This window comes from Takifugu rubripes, chromosome 2, assembly GCF_901000725.2.
Source record: "Takifugu rubripes chromosome 2, fTakRub1.2, whole genome shotgun sequence".
Classification (NCBI taxonomy): domain Eukaryota; kingdom Metazoa; phylum Chordata; class Actinopteri; order Tetraodontiformes; family Tetraodontidae; genus Takifugu; species Takifugu rubripes.
Window position 1 is genome coordinate 11999685 of NC_042286.1, and position 27033 is coordinate 12026717.

General features: G+C 43.9%; 1 protein-coding gene across 11 annotated transcripts in view; it reads left to right on the plus strand.

The window, feature by feature from the left end:
• LOC105419849 (uncharacterized) overlaps positions 1–27033 on the plus strand; it is a 37545-nt gene that overhangs the window by 6769 nt on the left and 3743 nt on the right. The window contains exons 6-19 of one of the 11 annotated variants that reach the window (XM_029833052.1): positions 781–908; positions 1019–1138; positions 1276–1303; positions 1378–1461; positions 4177–4304; positions 4415–4534; positions 4674–4701; positions 4776–4859; positions 10478–10605; positions 15272–15391; positions 15531–15558; positions 15633–15740; positions 15839–15867; positions 20989–21025. In XM_029833052.1, the coding sequence (XP_029688912.1) occupies positions 781–908; positions 1019–1138; positions 1276–1303; positions 1378–1461; positions 4177–4304; positions 4415–4534; positions 4674–4701; positions 4776–4859; positions 10478–10605; positions 15272–15391; positions 15531–15558; positions 15633–15740; positions 15839–15867; positions 20989–21025 (1170 nt within the window). The other 10 variants (XM_029833053.1, XM_029833055.1, XM_029833056.1 and 7 more) reach the window with 10 other exon arrangements.

Here is a 27033-nt window from a genome sequence, read left to right on the forward strand (position 1 = left end):
GAGGCGCTCGCGCAAGACAAAGTTAAATTGTTTCAAAGCGTGAATTTTTTTTCGTGAATAACTATTGAACTAAGACATATATTGTTATGATTCCAGTGGCTAACGGTATGTTTTTATGGTCAAGGAATCTAAATATGTAGTCAAAGTATATGTGGGACTAATATTTATGGTGGAAATCACAATATGCCAGGAATTGTTGCGCTTGGCGGAGGTCTGCGCTCTCCGAGTGCTTTCTAGTTGTTATTATTATTGTCTTTATCTTTCTTTTCATTTATTTTCTTGATTATCTTGTTGTATTGCAGTTTTTGTGAGTAGAGGCCTCGAACAGGCCCTTACGGGTCTCTTGTCTCAACTCTGCACCTCTTCTTTTTTTTATTGTTTTGTATGATCAAGTAAACAGATTTTACTTGTTTGTCATTTTATTCTATTTTTTTTGGTGATTTTATATGCATGTGTGCTAAATAAATAATTCAAACTCAAATGCAGCAATCATGAGACTTAGTAACAGTGGTTATATCCCTAGGCTTGTGTTCATAATAGTATGGCCCTCGCAGGACTTTATAAAAGTTGAAATGGCCCTCGATATGAAAAAGGTTCCCCACCCCTGGTTTAAAACAAGTATACTTTAGTATACTGCGGGTCGATTTGGCGGTTGAAAATGATCCCTCCTCTGACACGGGACTTTTTGATTTTGACGGAATTCCGGATGTGCTGTGACGTACTGACGTATTAATCTGGGCAGATTGAAATTGCTTCTTGTTTATGGGCTTTTCCCTGCAGCAGCCGTCACTGTGGCACCCAGCTGTGCGCTGCAAATGACGTTCAGCCAGAAGGGCGACCTGTTCTTCTACAACATCTCAGACGGACCTGCAGGTGCAGACTGTGATTACAGCTACTACAATGCAACCGTGAGTAACACATCAGCACTCACCTGTCTCGGGGAATCCAATGTTACTGTTGGTATTTTAAGAATATCAGGCTGTTTTTGGCTGTGTGATGGACTAATTTATGGATTCAGAACCACCCGATGGCAAACAACTATGACAAGGAACCTTCGCTGGTGTGGAACAGCAGCCTTGATGGTCTCGTCGCCTTAAAGTGCATAAAACACCTCTTCTTTAAAGCCACATGTGACAAGGTATTATACACTTGTAATATCTGGAAAATGTTCCAAAGGAATGCATTTTGCAACTGTCTGAGATGTGTAACGTTCTCATTATTGTCGGATCAGGTCCCCTGATGAAACATTAAAAATCTCACTGTCTGTTTCCACAGGGGGAATTTTACAGTGCTAACGTTACAGGTGAGGCCCAAGTCCTAACATAGTCATATTTACCTGCAGTATGTCAGTAATATATGAAAATTACCTTTTTACAGTTGCCTGTGAGGACCTTCGCAGCAAAGAAGATGCAGCAAAAAGAATAAACCCCGTGACTAAAGGCAACATGCATAATAGTTCAGGTATGCCCCCATCTGTCACAAACGGTGGGTGTATTTAAATCCACATTGTATTTACAATAATATTAGAATCTGCTTTAATGCTGTTAAACCTATTAAAGCACTTTTTTAACTTGAGAACTTTTATTATTGCATTTAAGCTCAGCTGATGTAAATTCTGCTTTTAGACTCTATAAGATTGTATGAGAACAAAAATGACAATCTTATTTTCATTGTAATGCAAAAATCTATTTTTGCACTCAGAAGTTGAAAAGAAAAAACAAAGTTTTACACTTATCGTCAGTGCCTCTGATCACTTTAACTCTGAGACTTTTGTGTGACACTTTCACAACATTGAATCACAATGATCCACTTCACCATTTTTTTTTCTCCAACTTGTGCTTTAGTATTAATTTTAATAAGATTATGGTGATTGACCGCTCCCCTGCTCTGTGCTTGGTGAACTTTTAACCGTGGAACAGAGACTACCTCTATAGTGTTAAATATGTTATTGTTGGTGGATGAGGGTTCTATGGAAGCAGCAGAGAGGTGTGTAAGACCACAACTCTGCATCCTGGTCTGGACCCTGGATTGTCAGGTCACTTTGGGTCTAATAAAATTAGCCAAGTTACTAGAAAAGAGAGAGGCACCATCTCTTGTGGGATGGACACCGTCTCTCCTAATCAGACCAGGTTATTCCCAGAAAGTGCTCCAATTGTCAAAAAAGGACACCTGGTTTTCGGGGCAGCACCATGACAACCAGCGACGGAATGCGGCTAAACATCTCATCGCTGGGTGGAGGGAGGGGACCAGAGAATGCTACCGAGTCCGACATCGCTTTAGCGTAGCTGCACACCGACTCTATGTTAATTTTGGTGACCTCCGACTGACGAAGCTTGGTGTCGTTGGCTCCGACGTGAATAATAACTTTACCAAATTTACGTTTACGTCTCGCCAGCAGCCGTAAATTTGCTTCTATGTCGCGCGCTCCGGCCCCCGGAATGCTCTTAACTACGGTCGCTGGAGTCGCCGATTACCAGGGTCGGTTTCTCAGCGTGTGTCGCCGAGTGGGGAAAACGGTTAGCTACGGGAAGCGGGTGGTGCGGCACCGTGGCCTTTGTTTTGGGCTACGGTTCCTGAGAACCGTCACCCAGCCGCCCTGGCTAGCCGGCTGCTGCCGGGGGGCCGCTAGCTGAAGCTACGCTAGGCGGCTCCGCAGCAGCTAGCTTCTCCTGGCTACCTGACGCAACTCCAGCTAACGCCAAGCTGCGGAACCGCGTCTCAAGCTCACTTTCCGGGGTGTGACAATTCCTTGGATGGCAATAACGTGGGCGTAGTTAGGTAACTATAAATTAGCCCTGGATCGGGGAACTCTTCACTTTCACGTCAGATCCCGCTACCGCAGGTTGTATGAAGAACCGAAGTGAATTTATGGCTCTCTACATCAGCATTTTACTGTTCAGTGAGTATTCTTATTAATTTCATAGAAAGAGTAATCAGCAGTAATGACTCTGCACCGGTCCGTAGTGGTGAAGAGAGAGTTGAGCCAACAGACGAAGCTCTCAATTTACGGGTCATCTTCGTTCCGACCCTCACCTGTGGTCATGAGCTTTGGGTAATGACCGAAAGAACAAGATCACGGGCACAAGCGGCTGAAATGAGCTTCCTCCGTAGGGTGGCTGGGCTCTCCTTAGAGACAGGGTGAGAAGCTCTGTCATCCGGGAGGAGCTCGGAGTAGAGCCGCTGCTCCTCCGCGTTGAGAGGAGCCAGATGAGGTGGCTTGGGCACCGAGTTAGGATGCCCCCTGGACGCCTCCCTGGTGAGGTGTTAGGGCATGTTCCTCCGGTAGGAGGCCCCCGGGAAGACCCAGGACACGTTGGAGAGACTATGTCTCTCGACTGGCCTGGGGATCCCCCCGGATGAGCTGGGGAGAGGGGAGTCTGGGCTTCTCTGCTCAGGCTGCTGCCCCCGCGACCCGACCCCGGATAAGCGGTAGAGGATGGATGGATGGAGGGATTCATAAAAAGACTTCTAACGTTTAATATGGCGACAGTTTCATCGTCCTCTCGTTTCCCACCACCTCCACTGAGTCTCGGGGGCAAAAAGTCCCGTGTTATAGGACGGATCATTTTCAACCTTGACAAATCGACTCGCACTTTCAAAGTATACTTGTTTTAAACTATAAACTTGACACACAATCAAGTCGACATTCGACTGGAAATAACGGAATCGCGCGAGTTAAAAGTGCCACGGCGTCGTAAAGAACATTTACAAACACGTTAGAAGTTTTTCGATGAAATTAATAAGAACACTCACAACAGTAGAATCCGGATGCCATGAATTAACTTTGATTCTTTACACATGAGATTAGATCAGAGTATGAGTCAAGCACCCTTAACTATGTGACTAGGTCACACCCAACCTGTCTAAACGTCACCCCCCCACCTACAGGACACCTGACAGAACTGGGCGGGTGAAGGTGCTTTTTTCCACCGGAGTGGAGCAGCACAATAAACATAAATGACTGCTTTTATCGCCGGACTCACACAATAACTTTAGAATTCTCTAATAGCATTTCAACCATTCTGCACACACTGAATATTATATATTCTGATATGTATATTGTATACACTCTCTGTACTATGTAGAGGTATACAAAAGGCTGATTATCCATTTATCTTGGATTATGACTGACAGACAGACAGAAATTGCTTCTTGTTTATGGGCTTTTCCCTGCAGCAGCCGTCACTGTGGCACCCAGCTGTGCGCTGCAAATGAGGTTCAGCCAGGAGGGCAACCTGTTCTACTACACCATCTCAGACAGACCTGCAGGTGCAGACTGTGATTACAGCTACTACAATGCAACCGTGAGTAACACATCAGCACTCACCTGTCTCGGGGAATCCAATGTTGCTGTTGGTATTTTAAGAATATCAGGCTGTTTTTGGCTGTGTGATGGACTAATTTATGGATTCAGAACCACCCGATGGCAAACAACTATGACAAGGAACCTTCGCTGGTGAGGAACAGCAGCCTTGATGGTCTCGTCGCCTTAAAGTGCATAGAACACCTCTTCTTTAAAGCCACATGTGACAAGGTATTATACACTTGTAATATCTGGAAAATGTTCCAAAGGAATGCATTTTGCAACTGTCTGAGATGTGTAACGTTCTCATTATTGTCGGATCAGGTCCCCTGATGAAGCATTAAAAATCTCACTTTGTCTGTTTCCACAGGGGGAATTTTACAGTGCTAACGTTACAGGTGAGGCCCAAGTCCTAACATAGTCATCTTTACCTGCAGTTTGTCAGTAATATATGAAAATTATCCTTTTACAGTTGCCTGTGAGGACCTTCGCAGCAACGAAGATGCAGCAAAAGGAATAAACCCCGTGACTAAAGGCAACATGCATAATAGTTCAGGTATGCCCCCATCTGTCACAAACGGTGGGTGTATTTAAATCCACATTGTATTTACAATAATATTAGAATTGTTGGTGATTGTGTAATATTAAAATTACCAGTGATTGTGTATCATGTGTTGATAGGGAGTTCAAAGGACCAGACTGTCCTGGTTGTGGCCTCAGTTGTGGTCCCGGTGGTCCTGGTTGTCCTGGTTGTCCCGGTTGTGGTCCTGGTGATACGGTCCAAATGCAAGAAAAAATATGGTACGAACGGTGGCAAAAACAGTAAGAAGTGGCATATTGTCCTGGCCCGTTCTGTTTTAAAATAACCTTTATGCCATTTGAAACAGTGGCGTGCCGTGGAAAGATCTTCGAGAGGTTTTGCGGGCCGGGCCAAGAACCTGGACCGGGCCAAGAACCTGACCCTGCTGAAACACCTATGCTGGAACCAACAACAGCTGTCTAAAAACCCCCCAAAGGTGCTGGAGTGGATACATGCCAAATGGAGATTCTACTGTTTTCTGCTGCCTTCAACTATTTCCAGCCATCACTGCATCTGCATTAATGCTGTTAAACCTTTTTAAGCACTTTTTTAACTTGGACTTTTATTATTGCATTTAAGCTCAGCTGACATAAAGTCGGCTTTTAGACTCCAACCCATCCAAACCCATTCAATCACAATACTGTAATTGGTTATATTTAATATTTATGTTGTAATTTATTTCTGTATTCTATATTTATGCAAAGAGAGGAGAACTATTGACAAGCTGTGGAGCATCATGGACGATGTCCGCCACCCTCTGCACACTCATCCACAGCCAGAGAAGCCTGATCAGCCAGAGGCTGCGCCTCCCCAAGTTAAGCACAAACAGGCTGGGGAACTCATTCACCCCCCGAGCCATCAGACTGTTCAACTCCTCCCTGGGGGGGGAGGGGGGCCGACAGAAGGACTGGAACAACACTGCAATAACATAATACTGTGACATCTATTCATTTATTTAAATTTTTATTGTTTTATATTTTATATTCTATTTTTAATTTATTTTATTTCTTATTTTATTCTATTTTTATTATCATATAGGTTTAATGGTGTGTAATGGTGGTGGGTAATTTTGTACAGTGCTGTATGTTTTTTTTGGAGATGCCAATTTCCCTGATGGACACCTCCCAAAGGAATCAATAAAGTACTCAATCAATTCATGTTCTAATCTTTTTTGTATTTTACTTATTTATTCTATTTCTATACTTTGTAAATACACCTGCTGCTATTTGTGTCCATACAGTTATATTCATCCATCCATCCATTCATCCATGTGTAGGCTGCTATTCCAATATTCATCCCCATAGGGAAATAGAAAAGTAAATCTTGAAAGTAACCCTATTTATGTGCAACATGTGTGTGTTTGAATCAACTTTTCTACGAGTTCTTATCTAAATTAAAGTGCCCTGGAAACCACCTTTTGTTGTGTTATTGTTTGGGAGGAGGATTTTCTCACCCGACAGACATAAGCCAATGAAACTGGTGTGGCCTGATTTCCTGTCACATGACCAGATTTTACACCTCTCAGTGATTCATTGTTTGTCTGTTGAGTCATCATGGTTCGATTAAGTTCAAACGGAATGCCTAAAGTTAATTTAGGAAAGAAGAAAAAAGGTGGGGGTGGGGGTGGGGGGGGGGGCGCGTCCATCTGAAGATGTCTGATGCAACATTACAAATGCCTGGCGACATTAACAGGCCAGAAGTCAGACTTCCATTTTAGGTAATTGAACCAACAGGGGTTCGAGTATGGGCAATTGTTGTGTTTGTCTTTTGCAATATGGAAATTACCCCGGTCTGTGAGGGTAAAACCCCCCCTGCATTTAAGATGGGGGGAAAAAACAGACCAACCTCTTTCTGCTTGTTGTGAATGGTTTCCGACTGAAGACGGTTTTACTCTGTTATGGTTCTCATCCAAACATGTATTTTGGCTTTTTAAAGGGACTTGAGAGACGAAGGGGAAAGTAAGAGGATGGGATGTTACATAAACCATATAACTTTTTCAAATGGAGCTATTCAAACAACCCAAAAAGCTAATTTGAGCTCCCAAGAACACAAATCTGATCATAAATCTCAGAAGACCTGTTTTGTTTGTTGTCCCTCATATTATTATGGATCAACACTTGATAATGACAAATTTTGCTTTGTACAAACATTGAGAGCAGCTAAATTCGAGGCTGGAAATCCACCGAGAAATGACCACTTCAGCCAGTACCAACAATAAACCAAAATATCTGAGTTTCTTGTTTATGGTAAAGTCAAATAGGGCCATCTGGTGTCCAGGTGGGAGACACCCCCGAAAGTGCTGGAGAACAAGCTGAATAAAAGCTGATTTCACACACATCAAAAGGATGAAGGGGTGATTCCTTCACGTCTATATTTCTCTTAATTACAGATCTTCCGTGTTTCCTTCCTTCGAAGTTCCGGAAACTTCCCTTCAGCTTCCTCCGACTTTCAGATTTATCTGATATAAATCTGGTTCCACCTCTTCCTCCTCCCACATCATCAGAACCTTCAGGAGTGAATCGTGACCATCGACCCACACACACACACGTCGACCCACACACACATCGACAGACACACCTTGACCCACACACACACACACCTCGACCCACACACACCTCGATCCACACACACACACACACGCACACACACACACACACGTCGATCTTTCGCCATCACAACGAAGCTAAAATGGTCCCAACTCTAAAGCAAAGTCAACACAACCATGATCAAAGCTGATTGGACACCTCCAGCATCAGTCGGCTGGTCTCCATGGTAACAGAGCAGTCTAATTTCCACACCCCCTCCTCGTTCACCTCACCGTCGTGTTCCAGGTAAAGGTGCAACAGCTCACACGTCACAGGTGAGCAGGGCACCCGTCAAAGCCCTGCCCACATTCTGCGGTTTCCACCTGAGCTGAAGGTCACAGAGGTCAAGACGCAGCAACATCAACAGAACAGCAGACGGGGGGGGGGGGGCAGATGTTGGGGGGGGGAGCGAGCCGAGACACAGCCCGCAGGAGCCCCGGTGAGGTCAGAGGTCGAGGTCACGCCCACAGTTTCGTCCGCACGAGAACCCAAATCGAATCAGCGTCCTGCGGTGATGGAGCACTGATCCCTGAGGGAGGGGCCAGAACAGACGGCGCCCCCCCCCCCCCCCCCCCCACCTCCTTTTGTTCAATAAGACACCTCCTTCACCTGTCTCGGGGAATCCAATGTTGCTGTTGGTATTTTAAATACAGGTGTCTTACACCTGTATTTTAAGAATATCAGGCTGTTTTTGGCTGTGTGAAAATACACACACCCATTCACACACACTCAACGTGCAGATATTAAATTCATATTCAAGATTTAACAGTTATTTTTAAAACACCTGCCCCCACAGGGTAGGATCGGCACCACTTAGAAAATAACAGAAAACGCGCACAATAATAGAACCCAAGTAAACATGCAAAAATAACCCACACAAACAATGATCACAAATCAACCCCAAATCCCTCCCCCCGCAACCAAACGTTAAACCAAAATAAAGGCGATCCTAGTCCTCCTAGAGGCGCAGTTCACTCACACACTCGCGCTTTAGATTGGACCCCACACGATGATACCTCTCAGAGGGAGACAGGGGTGACAGTCGGGAGCATACGGAGGGCAAAACAGCAGCCGGCCAACGGGAGGAAGGCGCACTGGAGCCGGCACCTGTGACAATTTCTGTTAAGAGAGAAAGCAGTTTCAGGTTGCTGACAATTCCCCATATGGTGAGGCTAAAAGCAGCCGCTACGTACCGTCAGGTAAGGGAAAGAAATCTCTAAAATGGAGACGCACACCGAGCCACCACAGCGCTCCCGCTAGCAGGGCCAAACAGCTGACGAACCAAAGACACCCACGGCTCCCCAGCTCTGATGACAGCAGACCCAGGTGCGCATGGGATGGCACAGCCATCAGGTGAGGAGGACCAAGTAAACTGTGGCGTGGCATCCAACGACTCGACAACAAGAGCAGCCCGAGCAGCACAGTCTCCTTTTAAGGGGAACGCCACAGCTGCAACTGCCCCAACTATTAAGGTGATGGGCAGCGCGTGGACTCCATGCTGCCACACTGGTCAAAAATATAAAGAGTTACGACTACGAACATGCTGCAAAAATTAAAAATGATGCTTTTCCACAGACGCACTCGGTCACGTGTAGCTGTGTGGGCGGGGTCTAGTATCGCGGTATCAGCCGGCGCGCTGGTCTCGGCCATTTACACGCCTGGTCCCGGTGCTGCCTGTGGTGTGAAGATGGCTCTGCATATCCGGATTCTACTGTTTAGTGAGTGTTATTCATTTTATAGAAAAACTTCTAACGAGTTTGTAAATGTTCTTTACGACGCTGTTGCATCAGCTCGTGTATATTAACAGGTAGTTTACAAAAGAGATCGTTCCCATCAGGTGTGTCATCAGATGGGCCATTACAGGCAGGTAGTGAAGGAATTCATGTTTGATCGAAGAAGATATTGTTGATAATGTGCCCTCCATTCCGAGGAGGACACGGTTACATATTTGTGCACCGATTCCGTTATTTTCCAATCGAATGTCGGACTTATACAATGGGACCGGTCGCTAAACTCCGCGAGCTGCGAGTAGCAGCGGCAGCGTATTTGTGTCAAGGTCAGGGTCCGTGAACGCAGCATGTGATGTGAGTAGTGCGCTGGACTGATTGACACGGAGGAAAAATGCGACGGGTTGAAAGGAGAGATGAGTTTGGATGAAATTAACGCTCTTCGCCGGAGTTTGGAGGCTCAACAAGCAGCTTTCACACGACCATGTACCAACAGAGAGAATATTACGCGTGCAAGTTTTGTGATGAGTGAATTAACAGCAACGAAGCTGAAACCTCACGACGAAGGAGAGTTCCTGAAAGAGCGGCTCGCGCCGGAAAAGCAAAATTGTTTCAAAGCGTGAATTATTTTTTTTCTAAATATGTAGTCAAAGTATATGTGGGACTAATATTTATGGTGAAATCACAATATGCCAGGAATTGTTGCGCTTGGCGGAGGTCTGCGCTCTCCGAGTGCTTTCTAGTTGTTATTATTATTGTCTTTATCTTTCTTTTCTTTTATTTTCTTGATTATCTTGTTGTATTGCAGTTTTTGTGAGTAGAGGCCTCGAACAGGCTTTTACTGGTCTCTTGTCTCAACTCTGCACCTCTTTTTTTATTGTTTTGTATGATCACGTAAACATATTTTACTTGTTTGTCATTTTATTCTATTTTTTTTGGTGATTTTATATGCATGTGTGCTAAATAAATAATTCAAACTCAAATGCAGCAATCATGAGACTTAGTAACAGTGGTTATATCCCTAGGCTTGTGTTCATAATAGTATGGCCCTCGCAGGACTTTATAAAAGTTGAAATGGCCCTCGATATGAAAAAGGTTCCCCACCCCTGGTTTAAAACAAGTATACTTTAGTATACTGCGGGTCGATTTGGCGGTTGAAAATGATCCCTCCTCTGACACGGGACTTTTTGATTTTGACGGAATTCCGGATGTGCTGTGACGTACTGACGTATTAATCTGGGCAGATTGAAATTGCTTCTTGTTTATGGGCTTTTCCCTGCAGCAGCCGTCACTGTGGCACCCAGCTGTGCGCTGCAAATGACGTTCAGCCAGAAGGGCGGCCTGTTCTCCTACACCATCTCAGACAGACCTGCAGGTGCAGACTGTGATTACAGCTACTCCAATGCAACCGTGAGTACCACATCAGCACTCACCTGTCTCGGGGAATCCAACGTTGCTGTTGGTATTTTAAGAATATCAGGCTGTTTTTGGCTGTGTGATGGACTAATTTATGGATTCAGGACCACGTGATTGCAAACAACTATGACAAGGAAGCTTCGCTGGTGCTGAACAGCAGCCTTGATGGTCTCGTCGCCTTAAAGTGCATAGAACACCTCTTCTTTAAAGCCACATGTAGCAAGGTATTATACACTTGTAATATCTGGAAAATGTTCCAAAGGAATGCATTTTGCAACTGTCTGAGATGTGTAACTTTCTCATTATTGTCGGATCAGGTCCCCTGATGAAGCATTAAAAATCTCACTGTCTGTTTCCACAGGGGGAATTTTACAGTGCTAACGTTACAGGTGAGGCCCAAGTCCTAACATAGTCATCTTTACCTGCAGTTTGTCAGTAATATATGAAAATTACCTTTTTACAGTTGCCTGTGAGGACCTTCGCAGCAACGAAGATGCAGCAAAAAGAATAAACCCAGTGACTAAAGGCAACATGCATAATAGTTCAAGTATGCCCCCATCTGTCACAAACGGTGGGTGTATTTAAATCCACATTGTATTTACAATAATATTAGAATTGCTGGTGATTGTGTAATATTAAAATTACCAGTGATTGTGTATCATGTGTTGATAGGGAGTTCAAAGGACCAGACTGTCCCGGTTGTGGTCCTGGTGATGTGGTGCAAATGCAAGAAAAAATATGGTACGAACGGTGGCAAAAACAGTAAGTAGTGGCATATTGTCCTGGCCCGTTCTGTTTTAAAATAACCTTTATGCCATTTGAAACAGAGGCGTGGAATAGAAAGATCTTCGAGAGGTTTTGCGGGACGGGCCAAGAACCGGGACAGCTGTCTAAAACCCCCCCAAAGTGGATACATGCCAAATGGAGATTCTGCTGTTTTCTGCTGCCTTCCACTATTTCTATTTCTATTAACACTATTAATTGTGTTAAACCCTTTTAACCCTTTTTTTAACTTGGGAACTTTTATTATTGCATTTAAGCTCAGCTGACGTAAATTCTGCTTTTAGACTCTATAAGATTGTATGAGAACAAAAATGACAATCTTATTTTCATTGTAATGCAAAAATCTATTTTTGCACTCAGAAGTTAAAAATAAAAATCAAAGTTTTACACTTATCGTCAGTGCCTCTGATCACTTTTCCTCTGAGACTTTTGTGTGACACTTTCGCAACATTGAATCACAATGATCCGCTTCACCATTTTTATCGCTCCTGTACCTGAGAGGATGCAAACAGCTTCTTTAAATGACCCCCAGGAGGTTGAGGCAACATGAAGGCATTTTCCAACAGAACAGCAGACAGGATGTGTGTGTGTTGTTCTTTAAATTGTCAACTCCATCAGGCTGCATGTCTTTAATACAGATGAATGAGCCAAAATGTTGTGGTTTCACTATTTTACTGTTGACAGCACGACTAGAAAACACAGATACGTTTTATCCTTTACAAAATGTTGGAACCAAAAGGTTTGCCTTGTACTTGGTGGTTGAAGTGAACTCCAAACATCTGTCAAATCACTGCTCTTCAAATTTAAATCTATTTGCTGTCGCCAGAGGGCGCGGTTCCCTATTTAAGGCTGATCGTTTGTCCATAAACTCATCTTAAAGTTTCTGAACAGCTTAAAATTTTATTTATCTGAACATATTAAGGTGAGTTTGCGTACATAAAGGGGTATCATGATCATCTGGGGGGGGTTATTAAAATGAAAACAGATTTTACCACAGGTATGGAGCCACTTATCAGAAAACAACTTCAATCTGGGTTTATTAAAACATTCAGGCAGCTAAAATGAAAACAAGTGTCTCCAGACTAGCCAGTCACTCCAGACAGCAGCAGCAGGATCATCTGGCTGTAGAACAGCAGAACTACTTGTTAAAGACCCTGATCCTCCTCTCACCTCCTCCTCCCGACCTCTGACCTCTCCCTTCACCTTCATCTAAATTTCAATCACAATGTTTATTTTGTTGCTACTCATCTTGAGACTTTAATGAAGGAAAAGTGAATGTTTGTGGCTGTGGCTCAACAACAACAAGGTGTGCGTGACACAAAATTGTGGGTTCCGTGGTTCTAGTAGAGCGCTATGAAAGTGAGTTTCAGAGTCACACTAAAACTCTTACAGGTAATAAAGTAACGCGTAATCTCGAGGAATTGTTGAGGGGGAAATCGGATGATGTCGTTTTAAAGGCAGGTTTTAGATTTTTAGAGTTAACAGGGCCAAGTAGTCGGGGTTTGAGACCTTAGAGCAGGGGTGTCAAACTCAATTGCACCTGGGGCCAAAACTCAAAGCACACTTTAGGTTGCTGGCCGAACAGGATAAACATTTATTGAACACACTAAAAATAAATGTTTTTGAACATGAATAGGGATTGAAACAGACAGTAATATTTTTCTACAATTTAATAAAAACCCTTAAACTTTATATAACTTACAAAACTTTGCTCTATATAAATATATTTGTTGGGGTTCAGGGGTTGTGTCTGGCTTTGTCCTCCAGGGGGTGCTCTGGAGCACAATTGGCGGCAGCTGGCACTGTAGGCAGGCGCACCTGTAGGCAATTTACATCTTGCCGCCTCTTTAACCAGGTGTTGCCGACCTATCAGTGCCAGGGTGTTTGTTCGGCTTTCCTCGTCGTGTGTTGGTGTGTTCGGTTTCCGTAGCCAGAGTGTGGTGGGTTTTGCCTCTGGTTGAGTTTCCTGCAGTCCAGGAGGACTGCTTCTGTCTTCTGTGTCTCTTGGGCACGTTCGAGGTCTTCATGCCGCGTGCTGCGCCGGACTCCCGAGTTCTCTGCAGTCCAGGGGGACCTGTGAAGGGCAGACGCCGGTGGTCCTGGAGGACTTGTTAAACTGTTGCAGAATGTCTGCTACTGTTCTTGAATGTGCCCTCATGCTGACACCAGTGCACCAGGTGAAACAAATCTAATAAATTACTGATGGCTTTCCTTTGTGCCAGTTTTTCTCCCCAGTCAAACAAAGACCACGATCGTGTTGTCTCTTACTATGTGTACCCGGTTATCCAGCTCTTTATGATGGCTGCGCCAACAAGACTGCTTCTGTTTCCTGGTGCTCGGCAGTCCTGGAGGGCTGCCCTCGTCTTCCTTGTGTTTGCCCCCCCCGTAAACGAAACCTTTTGATCCTTTTACCACCGTGTCCTGGCCTGCTCTCGGGTTCTGTTCAACGACTACGAACATGCTGCAAAAACATTTTTTAAAAGATGCTTTTCCACAGAAGTAAAAACATTTGCATTGGCCGAACACCTTCAGCATCAGTTCTTCAGCGCTGATTTTTTTTTTTTCTCGATGTTCTAAAAGTGACGTTTGAGTGAGTCGACAGGAGCTTGTAGCTAAAAGGGTGTATATATTTTTTTATAACGATTTGTTCGGCAAAGTTTCAAAGGGTAATTTTCAGCCAGCGTCACGCTTCTCGGTCACGTAGTTCCTTCGCGTTGGAGCCGGGTGACGCGTCCGGAAACCACGAGTGACTGGCGGTTAGCACACATGAATGCGCATAGAAATATTTTAAATAACACTGGCTGGTGTAAATTTGCAGTGATAATGAGAAAAACCCTTCAACGCCACCTTTAAATACCATTCCTATGATATGTTAAATGGAACTCCATTGCATGACGTTAAATTGCATTGGTGTAGCGTGTTGGAGGGTCAGTGTAAGAATTTCCCAGCATGCTTTGTAACGGTATCTGTAAGTTCAAGTTAGTGTTAACCCTGTTTTTATCCGTTATAAATGTTATCTTTTGCAGTTTGGTAACTTTTAATGTTACTATTAAGTTCTAATTATTGATGTATTTAATTTCGGTATGAAATTAACTGGAAACCACAAGCGAGGTTGTGTGTGGGATTAGTGACCTCCCTTCGTTCAGGCGGGCAGAGGTACTGCAAGGCAATTTGGAAAAGTCTACGTCAGTGTGAAGAATCAAAGTGGATTCATGGCTCTCTCCCTCAAGGTTCTACTGTTTAGTGAGTGTTCTTATTCACATCATGGTAAAACTTCCAACGTGTTCATGAATGTTTTCTACAATGCTGTTGCATCAGCTCGTGTATATTAGCAGCTTCAACAGGTAGTTTACAAAAGAGATCATTCCCATCAGATGAGCCATTACAGGCAGGTAGTGAAGCAATTCATGTTTGATCGAAGAAGATATTATTGAGAATGTGCCCTCCATTCCGAGGAGGACACGGTTACAATTTGTGCACCGATTCCGAATTGATTGTGTGTCAAGTTTATAGTTTAAAACAAGTATACTTTAGTATACTGCGATTTGGCGGTTGAAAATGATCCCTCCTCTGACACGTATCGCAACATTAATCTGTGCAGATTGAAATTGCTTCTTGTTTATGGGCTTTTCCCTGCAGCAGCCGTCACTGTGGCACCCAGCTGTGCGCTGCAAATGACGTCCAGCCAGAAGGGCGGCCTGTTCTCCTACACCATCTCAGACGGACCTGCAGGTGCAGACTGTGTTTACAGCTACTCCAATGCAACCGTGAGTAACACATCAGCACTCACCTGTCTCGGGGAATCCAATGTTACTGTTGGTATTTTAAGAATATCAGGCTGTTTTTGGCTGTGTGATGGACTAATTTATGGATTCAGGACCACGTGATTGCAAACAACTATGACAAGGAACCTTCGCTGGTGCTGAACAGCAGCCTTGATGGTCTCGTCACCTTAAAGTGCATAGAACACCTCTTCTTTAAAGCCACATGTGACAAGGTATTATACACTTGTAATATCTGGAAAATGTTCCAAAGGAATGCATTTTGCAACTGTCTGAGATGTGTAACTTTCTCATTATTGTCGGATCAGGTCCCCTGATGAAACATTAAAAATCTCACTTTGTCTGTTTCCACAGGGGGAATTTTACAGTGCTAACGTTACAGGTGAGGCCCAAGTCCTAACATAGTCATCTTTACCTGCAGTTTGTCAGTAATATATGAAAATTACCTTTTTACAGTTGCCTGTGAGGACCTTCGCAGCAACGAAGATGCAGCAAAAAGAATAAACCCTGTGACTAAAGGCAACATGCATAATAGTTCAAGTATGCCCCCATCTGTCACAAACGGTGGGTGTATTTAAATCCACATTGTATTTACAATAATATTAGAATTGTTGATTGTGTAATATTAAAATTACCAGTGATTGTGTATCATGTGTTGATAGGGAGTTCAGACCAGACTGTCCTGGCTGTGGTCTCAGTTGTGGTCCTGGTTGTCCTGGTTGTGGTCCTGGTGATGTAGTGCAAATACAAGAAAAATTGTGGTACAAATGGTGGCAAAAACAGTAAGTAGTGGCATATTGTCCTGGCCCGTTCTGTTTTAAAATAACCTTTATGCCATTTGAAACAGTGGCGTGGAATAGAAAGATCTTCGAGAGTTGTCTAAAACCCCCCAAAGGTGCTGGAGTGGATACATGCCAAATGGAGATTCTACTGTTTTCTGCTGCCTTCAACTATTTCCAGCCATCACTGTACCTACTTTAAGGCTGTTAAACCTTTTTAAGCACTCTTTTTAACTTGAGGACTTTTATTATTGCATTTAAGCTCAGCTGACGTAAATTCTGCTTTTAGACTCTATAAGATTGTATGAGAACAAAAATGACAATCTTGTTTTCATTGTACCGGTAATGCAAAAATCTATTTTTACTCAGATTTCAACATATAATATGCAGTCTTTTCACGTCTGTTACAGTCGGAGTGTGAAACCCTGTGTTGTCGGTTGACCCACACGTGTTTGTGTGTGTTGTTAACGTGTGTGTGTGTGAGATCGGAGGAGTTTATTAAAGCTTATTGTCAATAAAGGTGCTGCCACATGTTTGATTGACATGGATGGAGAAATGCTACCAGATCAGAAGGGAAGGTTACGGGCGTTGGTGAGGTTACAGCGTGTTTATTTATAGTTTAGTCTTCTGATGGACAACAAAAGCTTTAGATTTGTGTGTGTGTTTGTGTGGGTCTGATTGTATGAGAACAAAAATGACAATCTTATTTTCATTGTAATGCAAAAATCTATTTTTGCACTCAGATTTCAACCATTTATAAAAGAATCATTTTTAATTTGAGGGAAGTTGAAAAGAAACTTTTACACTTATCGTCAGTGCCTCTGATCACTTTTCCTCTGAGACTTTTGTGTGACACTTTCGCAACATTGAATCACAATGATCCGCTTCACCATTTTTAGCGCTCCTGTACCTGAGAGGATGCAAACGGCTTCTTTAAATGACCCCCAGGACGTTGAGGCAACATGAAGGCATTTTCCAATCCGATCTCACTGTGATTCTTTGGTTGGAAAAAACAAAAACACGAGAAGTTAAGAGGTTGGGTGTTTCCAGTCGGCACTCCTGTGTTAAATTATATTGTCTACCAGGTTCCCAGTGTTATTTTAACTTTTATGTATGGATTTAAGATCAAGTAATTTCCATAAATATCCATCAAAGCCAGACTGGATGTGTGTGTGTTGTTCTTTGAATTGTCACCTCCATCAGGCTGCGTGTCTAATACAGATGAATGAGCCCAAATGTTGTGGTTTCACAACTAGAAAACACAGAGTACGTTTTATCCTTTACAAAATGTTGGAACCAAAAGGTTTGCCTCGTACTTGGTGGTTGAAGTGAACTCCAAACATCTGTCAAATCACTGCTCTTCAAATTTAAATCTATTTGCTGTCGCCAGAGGGCGCGGTTTCCTATTTAAGGCTGATCGTTTGTCCATAAATTCATCTTAAAGTTTCAGAACAGCTTAAAATTTTATTTATCTGAACATATTAAGGTGAGTTTGCGTACATAAAGGGGTATCATGATCATGGGGGGGGGGGGGTTATTAAAATGAAAACAGATTTTACCACAGGTATGGAGCCACTTATCAGAAAACAACTTCAATCTGGGTTTATTAAAACAGTCAGGCAGCTAAAATGAAAACCTAAACTCAGAACACAAGTGTCTCCAGACTAGCCAGTCACTCCAGACAGCAGCAGCAGGATCATCTGGCTGTAGAACAGCAGAACTACTTGTTAAAGACCCTGATCCTCCTCCCGACCTCTGACCTCTCCCTCCACCTTTATCTAAATTTCAATCACAATGTTTATTTTGTTGCTACTCATCTTGAGACTTTAATAACAGAAAAGTGAATGTTTGTGGCTGTGGCTCAACAACAACAAGGTGTGTGTGACACGTAATTGTGTTGTCACAATTTGATCCATTAGTTTATTGTCAGAAAGACAAATTGATTAAGTGATAGTGAACCAAAGTCGTCTCAAGTGTGACTGTAAGAGGCCACTAAGGGTTCAGTGGTTCTTGTAGAGCACTATGAAAGTGAGTTGCAGAGTCACACTTAAAGAAACAGTTACAGGTAATAAAGTAACACGTAATCTCGAGGAATTGTTGAGGGGGAAATCGGATGATGTCGTTTTAAAGGCAGGTTTTAGATTTTTAGAGTTAACAGGGCCAAGTAGGAGGGGTTTGAGACCTTAGAGCAGGTGTCAAACTCAATTGCACCTGGGGCCAAAACTCAAAGCACACTTTAGGTTGCTGGCCGAACAGGATAAACATTTATTGAACACACTAAAAGTAAATGTTTTTGAACATGAATGGGGATAAAAACGGACAGTAATATTTTTCTACAATTAAAAAAACCTTAAACTTTATATAACTTACAATATTTTGCTCTATATAAATATATTTCTTGTCAAGAGTTACGACTACGAACATGCTGCAAAAACATGAAAAATTTAAAAATGATACTTTTCCACAGAAGTAAAAACAACATTTGCATTTGTCGAACACCTTTGTCAGTTCTTCAGCGCTGATTTTTTTTTCCGATGTTCTAAAAGTGACGTTTGAGTGAGTCGGGAGGGGCTTGTAGCTAAAAGGGTGTATAGTTTGGTTATAACGATTTGTTCGGCAAAGTTTCAAAAGGTACCGTAATTTCCAGCCACCTTTACCCTCCTCTGTCACGTGGTGCTTTCCGGTTTATGCCTCCCTGGGACAACACCTTAGACGTCACTAACGTGGGCGTGGTTAAGTAACTATAAATTAGCCCTGGATCCGCGAACTTTTCATTCCCACGTCTGGTCCCGGTACCGCAGGTTGTATGAAGAACCGAAGTGAATTTATGGCTCTCCACGTCAGGATTTTACTGTTCAGTGAGTATTGTTATTAATTTCATAGAAAGAGTAATCAGCAGTAATGACTCTGCACCGGTCCGTAGTGGTGAAGAGAGAGTTGAGCCAACAGACGAAGCTCTCAATTTACGGGTCATCTTCGTTCCGACCCTCACCTGTGGTCATGAGCTTTGGGTAATGACCGAAAGAACAAGATCACGGGTACAAGCGCCCGAAATGAGCTTCCTCCGTAGGGTGGCTGGGCTCTCCTTAGAGACAGGGTGAGAAGCTCTGTCATCCGGGAGGAGCTCGGAGTAGAGCCGCTGCTCCTCCGCGTTGAGAGGAGCCAGATGAGGTGGCTTGGGCACCGAGTTAGGATGCCCCCTGGACGCCTCCCTGGTGAGGTGTTAGGGCATGTCCCTCCGGTAGGAGACCGCCGGGAAGACCCAGGACACGTTGGAGAGACTATGTCTCTCGACTGGTCTGGGAACACCTGGGGATCCCCCCGGATGAGCTGGGGAGAGGGGAGTCTGGGCTTCTCTGCTCAGGCTGCTGCCCCCGCGACCCGACCCCGGATAAGCGGTAGAGGATGGATGGAGGGATTCATAGAAAGACTTCTGACGTTTAATATGGCGACAGTTTCATCATCCTCTCGTTTCCCACCACCTCCACTGAGTCTCGGGGGCAAAAAGTCCCGTGTTATAGGACGGATCATTTTCAACCGCGCCAAATCGACTCGCACTTTCAAAGTATACTTGTTTTAAACTATAAACTTTACACACAATCAAGTCGACATTCGAGTGGAAATAACGGAATCGCGCGAGTTAAAGGTGCAACGGCGTCGTAAAGAACATTTACAAACACGTTAGAAGTTTTTCGATGAAATTAATAAGAACACTCACAACAGTAGAATCCTGATGCCATGAATTAACTTTGATTCTTTACACATGAGATGAGATTAGATCAGAGTATGAGCCAAGCACCCTTAACTATGTGACTAGGTCACACCCAACCTGTCTAAACGTCACCCCCCCACCTACAGGACACCTGCCAGAACTGGGCGGGTGAAGGTGCTTTTTTCCACCGGAGTGGAGCAGCACAATAAACATAAATGACTGCTTTTACCGCCGGACTCACACAATAACTTTAGAATTCTCTAATAGCATTTCAACCATTCTGCACACACTGAATATTATATATTCTGATATGTATATTGTATACACTCTCTGTACTATGTACAGGTATACAAAAGGCTGATTATCCATTTATCTTGGATTATGACTGACAGACAGACAGAAATTGCTTCTTGTTTATGGGCTTTTCCCTGCAGCAGCCGTCACTGTGGCACCCAGCTGTGCGCTGCAAATGACGTTCAGCCAGAATGGCGGCCTGTTCTTCTACACCATCTCAGACGGACCTGCAGGTGCAGACTGTGATTACAGCTACTACAATGCAACCGTGAGTAACACATCAGCACTCACCTGTCTCGGGGAATCCAATGTTACTGTTGGTATTTTAAGAATATCAGGCTGTTTTTGGCTGTGTGATGGACTAATTTATGGATTCAGGACCACGTGATTGCAAACAATGAAGAGGAAGCTTCACTTGTGAGGAACAACAGCCTTGATGGTCTCGTCACCTTAGAGTGCATAGAACACCTCTTCTTTAAAGCCACATGTGACAAGGTATTATACACTTGTAATATCTGGAAAATGTTCCAAAGGAATGCATTTTGCAACTGTCTGAGATGTGTAACTTTCTCATTATTGTCGGATCAGGTCCCCTGATGAAGCATTAAAAATCTCACTTTGTCTGTTTCCACAGGGGGAATTTTACAGTGCTAACGTTACAGGTGAGGCCCAAGTCCTAACATAGTCATCTTTACCTGCAGTTTGTCAGTAATATATGAATATTACCTTTGACAGTTGCCTGTGAGGACCTTCGCAGCAACAAAGATGCAGCAAAAAGAATAAACCCTGTGACTAAAGGCAACATGCATAATAGTTCAGGTATGCCCCCATCTGTCACAAACGGTGGGTGTATTTAAATCCACATTGTATTTACAATAATATTAGAATTGTTGGTGATTGTGTAATATTAAAATTACCAGTGATTGTGTATCATGTGTTGATAGGGAGTTCAAAGGACCAGACTGTCCTGGCTGTGGCCTCAGTTGTGGTCCCGGTGGTCCTGGTTGTCCTGGTTGTCCTGGTTGTGGTCCTGGTGATGTGGTGCAAATACAAGAAAAAATATGGTACGAACGGTGGCAAAAACAGTAAGTAGTGGCATATTGTCCTGGCCCGTTCTGTTTTAAAATAACCTTTATGCCATTTGAAACAGAGGCGTGCCGTGGAAAGATCTTCGAGAGGTTTTGCGGGCCGGGCCAAGAACCTGGACCGGGCCAAGAACTGACCCATACTGAAACACCTATGCTGGAACCAGCAGCAGCAGCTGTCTAAAACCCCCCCAAAGGTGCTGGAGTGGATACATGCTAAATGGAGATTCTGCTGTTTTCTGCTGCCTTCAACTATTTCCAGCCATCACTGTATCTGCATTAATGCTGTTAAACCTTTTTAAACACTTTTTTAACTTGGGGACTTTTATTATTGCATTTAAGCTCAGCTGACATAAAGTCTGCTTTTAGACTCTAACCCATCCAAACCCATTCAGTCACAATACTGTAATTGGTTATATTTAATATTTATGTTGTAATTTTATTTCTGTATTCTATATTTATGCAAAGAGAGGAGAACTATTGACAAGCTGTGGAGCATCATGGACAATGTCCGCCACCCTCTGCACACTCATCCACAGCCAGAGAAGCCTGATCAGCCAGAGGCTGCGCCTCCCCAAGTTCAGCACAAACAGGCTGGAGAACTGAGTCACCCCCGAGCCATCAGACTGTTCAACTCCTCCCTGGGGGGGAGGAGGGCCGACAGAAGGACTGGAATAACACTGGAATAACATAATACTGTGACATCCATTCATTCAGTTCATTCATCCATCTATTCATTTATTTAAATTTTTATTGTTTTATATTTTATATTCTATTTTTAATTTATTCTATTTTATTTCTTATTTTATTTATTTATATTTATTTATATCATATAGGTTTAATGGTGTGTAATGGTGGTGGGTAATTTTGTACAGTGCTGTATGTTTTTTTAGAGATGCTAATTTCCCTGATGGACACCCCCCAAAGGAATCAATAATACTCAATCAATTCATGTTCTAATCTTTTTTGTATTTTACTTATTTATTCTATTTCTATACTTTGTAAATACACCTGCTGCTATTTGTGTCCATACAGTTATATTCATCCATGTGTAGGCTGCTATTCCAATATTCATCCCCATAGGGAAATAGAAAAGTAAATCTTGAAAGTAACCCTATTTATGTGCAACATGTGTGTGTTTGAATCAACTTTTCTACGAGTTCTTATCTAAATTAAAGTGCCCTGGAAACCACCTTTTGTTGTGTTCTTGTTTGGGAGGAGGATTTTCTCACCCGACAGACATAAGCCAATGAAACTGGTGTGGCCTGATTTCCTGTCACATGACCAGATTTTACACCGTCATTGTTTGTCCGTCATTGTTTGTCTGCTTGAGTCACCATGGTTCGATTAAGTTCAAACGGAATGCCTAAAGTTAATTCAGGAAAAAAGGTGGGGGTGGGGTGGGGGGCACGTCCATCTGAAGATGTCTGATGCAACATTACAAATGCCTGGCGACATTAACAGGCCAGAAGTCAGACTTCCATTTTAGGTAATTGAACCAACAGGGGTTCGAGTATGGGCAATTGTTGTGTTTGTCTTTTGCAATATGGAAATTACCCCGGTCTGTGAGGGTAAAACCCACCCTGCATTTAAGATGGGGGGAAAAAAACAGACCAACCTCTTTCTGCTTGTTGTGAATGGTTTCAGACTGAAGACGGTTTTACTCTGTTATGGTTCTCATCCAAACATGTATTTTGGCTTTTTGAAGGGACTTGAGACGAAGGGGAAAGTAAGAGGATGCAATGATAAGAGACGGAGCGGTAGCGAGCATAAACGAAATAGCGCCACCACGTGGTTATAAGCTGCATTGACAGCTATATCAAGCAAACGACGGCAATCACGCTGTCCTCACATCGATATAAAAATCCCCAAGTAGAACACTGTATGCTGTATAATGGGATGTTACATAAACCATATGTGGCGGGGCCCAGACGGGGCTCAGTATATCTCCTCTCTAAATCGAGAACGCCACCCCAGGAATTCCACCTGGAGAATTATTATCAAGGCCGCACAAGTGTTTTCTAATGAGGATAAGAGACTGGTCCAATGTGCAAAATTAATACTTTTATTTCCGGATATCCGCTTACAACAATTGCTAAAATACTCACACACCCATACACACTCAACGTGCAGATATTAAATTCATATTCAAGATTTATCAATTATCTTTAAAACACCTGCACCCCACAGGGTAGGATCGGCACCACTTACAAAATAACAGAAACGTACACAATAGAACCCAAATAAACATACAAAAATAACCCACACGAGCAAAAAGCACACTTAGTCAAACCCAAATAAACATGCAAAATAACCCCCGCAACAAAACGTTAAACCAAAATAAAGGCGATCCTAGTCCTCCTAGAGGCGCAGTTCACTCACACACTCGCGCTTTAGATTGGACCCCACACGATGATACCTCTCAGAGGGAGACAGGGGTGACAGTCGGGAGCATACGGAGGGCAAAACAGCAGCCGGCCAACGGGAGGAAGGCGCACTAGAGCCGGCACCTGTGACAATTTCTGTTAAGAGAGAAAGCAGTTTCAGGTTGCTGACAATTCCCCATATGGTGAGGCTAAAAGCAGCCGCTACGTACCGTCAGGTAAGGGAAAGAAATCTCTAAAATGGAGACGCACACCGAGCCACCACAGCGCTCCCGCTAGCAGGGCCAAACAGCTGCCGAACCAAAGACACCCACGGCTCCCCAGCTCTGATGACAGCAGACCCAGGTGCGCATGGGATGGCACAGCCATCAGGTGAGGAGGACCAAGTAAACTGTGGCGTGGCATCCAACGGCTCGACAACAAGAGCAGCCCGAGCAGCACAGTCTCCTTTTAAGGGGAACGCCACAGCTGCAACTGCCCCAACTATTAAGGTGATGGGCAGCGCGTGGACTCCATGCTGCCACACATATAACTTTTTCAAATGGAGCTATTCAAACAACCCAAAAAGCTCATTTGAGCTCCCAAGAACACAAATCTGATCATAAATCTCAGAAGACCTGTTTTGTTTGTTGTCCCTCATATTATTATGGATCAACACTTGATAATGACAAATTTTGCTTTGTACAAACATTGAGAGCAGCTAAATTCGAGGCTGGAAATCCACCGAGAAATGACCACTTCAGCCAGTACCAACAATAAACCAAAATATCTGAGTTTCTTGTTTATGGTAAAGTCAAATAGGGCCATCTGGTGTCCAGGTGGGAGACACCCCCGAAAGTGCTGGAGAACAAGCTGAATAAAAGCTGATTTCACACACATCGAAGGATGAAGGGGTGATTCCTTCACGTCTATATTTCTCTTAATTACAGATCTTCCTTCCTTCCAAGTTCCGGAAACTTCCCTTCAGCTTCCTCCGACTTTCAGATTTATCTGACATAAATCTGGTTCCACCTCTTCCTCCTCCCACATCATCAGAACCTTCAGGAGTGAATCGTGACCATCGACCCCCACACACACGTCGACCCACACACACATCGACAGACACACCTTGACCCACACACACACCTCGACCCACACACACACACACACACACACACACGTCAACCCACACACACACGTCGATCTTTCGCCATCACAACGAAGCTAAAATGGTCCCAACTCTAAAGCAAAGTCAACACAACCATGATCAAAGCTGATTGGACACCTCCAGCATCAGTCGGCTGGTCTCCATGGTAACAGAGCAGTCTAATTTCCACACCCCCTCCTCGTTCACCTCACCGTCGTGTTCCAGGTAAAGGTGCAACAGCTCACACGTCACAGGTGAGCAGGGCACCCGTCAAAGCCCCGCCCACATTCTGCGGTTTCCACCTGAGCTGAAGGTCACAGAGGTCAAGACGCAGCAACATCAATAGAACAGCAGACGGGGGGGCGGCAGATTTTGGGGGGGGGGCGAGCCGAGACACAGCCCGCAGGAGCCCCGGTGAGGTCAGAGGTCGAGGTCACGCCCACAGTTTCGTCCGCACGAGAACCCAAATCGAATCAGCGTCCTGCAGTGATGGAGCGCTGATCCCTGAGGGAGGGGCCAGAACAGACGGTGACCCCCCCACCTCCTTTTGTTCAATAAGACACCTCCTTCACCTGTCTCGGGGAATCCAATGTTGCTGTTGGTATTTTAAGAGACAGGTGTCTTACACCTGTATTTTAAGAATATCAGGCTGTTTTTGGCTGTGTGAAAATACACACACCCATTCACACACACTCAACGTGCAGATATTAAATTCATATTCAAGATTTATCAATTATCTTTAAAACACCTGCCCCCACAGGGTAGGATCGGCACCACTTAGAAAATAACAGAAAACGCGCACAATAATAGAACCCAAGTAAACATACAAAAATAACCCACACAAACAAAGAACACACTTAATCAAACCCCCAAATAAACATGCAAAAATAACCCACACAAACAACCCCAAATCCCTCCCCCCGCAACAAAACGTTAAACCAGGGGTGGGGAACCTCCGGCCTCCGGGCCGTATACGGCCTACGAGACCATTTCTACCGGCCCGCAACGCAATAAGATTTTTATATTTTATATGTGCACTTATACAGTGGGACCGTTCGCTAAACTCCGCGAGCTGCGAGTAGCAGCGGTAGCGTATTTTTGCCTTTCGTATCCTGAAATTTCTTTCGTAACGAGGAAATATTTTCCCGTTTTCTGAGATAAAACAGACGGTTATGTTATGTCCGAGTCAAGGTCAGGGTCAGTGAACACAGCATGTGATGTACGTAGTGGGCTGGACTGATTGACACGGACGAAAAATGCTTAGCGAAACACGCTAAACTCGACGAGTTGAAAGGACAGATGAGTTTGGATACAATTAACGCTCTTCGCCGGAGTTTGGAGGCTCAACAAGCAGCTTTCACACGACCGTGTACCGACAGAGAGAATATTACGCGTGCAAGTTTTGTGGTGAGTGAATTAATAGCCACGAAGCTGAAACCTCACGCCGAAGGAGAGTTCGTGAACGTGCCTCGTAGCCGCCGCTGAGGCGCTCGCGCCGTACAAAGTAAAATTGTTTCAAAGCGTGAATTTTTTTTCGTGAATAACTATTGAACTAAGACATATATTATGATTCCAGTGGCTAACGGTATGTTTTTATGGTCAAGGAATCTAAATATGTAGTCAAAGTATATGTGGGACTAATATTTATGGTGGAAATCACAATATGCCAGGAATTGTTGCGCTTGGCGGAGGTCTGCGCTCTCCGAGTGCTTTCTAGTTGTTATTATTGTCTTTATCTTTCTTTCTTCATTTATTTTCTTGATTATCTTGTTGTATTGCAGTTTTTGTGAGTAGAGGCCTCGAACAGGCCCTTACGGGTCTCTTGCCTCAACTCTGCACCTCTTTTTATTGTTTTGTATGATCATGAAAACATATTTTACTTGTCATTTTATTCTATTTTTTTGGTGATTTTATATGCATGTGTGCTAAATAAATAATTCAAACTCAAATGCAGCAATCATGAGACTTAGTAACACAGTGGTTATAGACTTTTTTTTTGTCTTTTTTTTTGCATCCCTAGGTATGTGTTCATAATAGTATGGCCCTCGGAGGACTTTATAAAAATTGAAATGGCCCTCGAAATGAAAAAGGTTCCCCACCCCTGCGTTAAACCAAAATAAAGGCGATCCTAGTCCTCCTAGAGGCCCAGTTCACTCACACACTCGCGCTTTAGATTGGACCCCACACGATGATACCTCTCAGAGGGAGACAGGGGTGACAGTCGGGAGCATACGGAGGGCAAAACAGCAGCCGCCCAACGGGAGGAAGGCGCACTAGAGCCGGCACCTGTGACAATTTCTCCGTCAGGTGAAGGAAATAAATCTCTAAAGTGGAGCCACCACAGCGCTCCCGCTAGCAGGGCCAAACAGCTGACGAACCAAAGACACCCACGGCTCCCTAGCTCTGGTGACAGCAGACCCAGGTGCGCATGGGATGGCACAGCCATCACATGAGGAGGACCAAGTAAACTGTGGCGT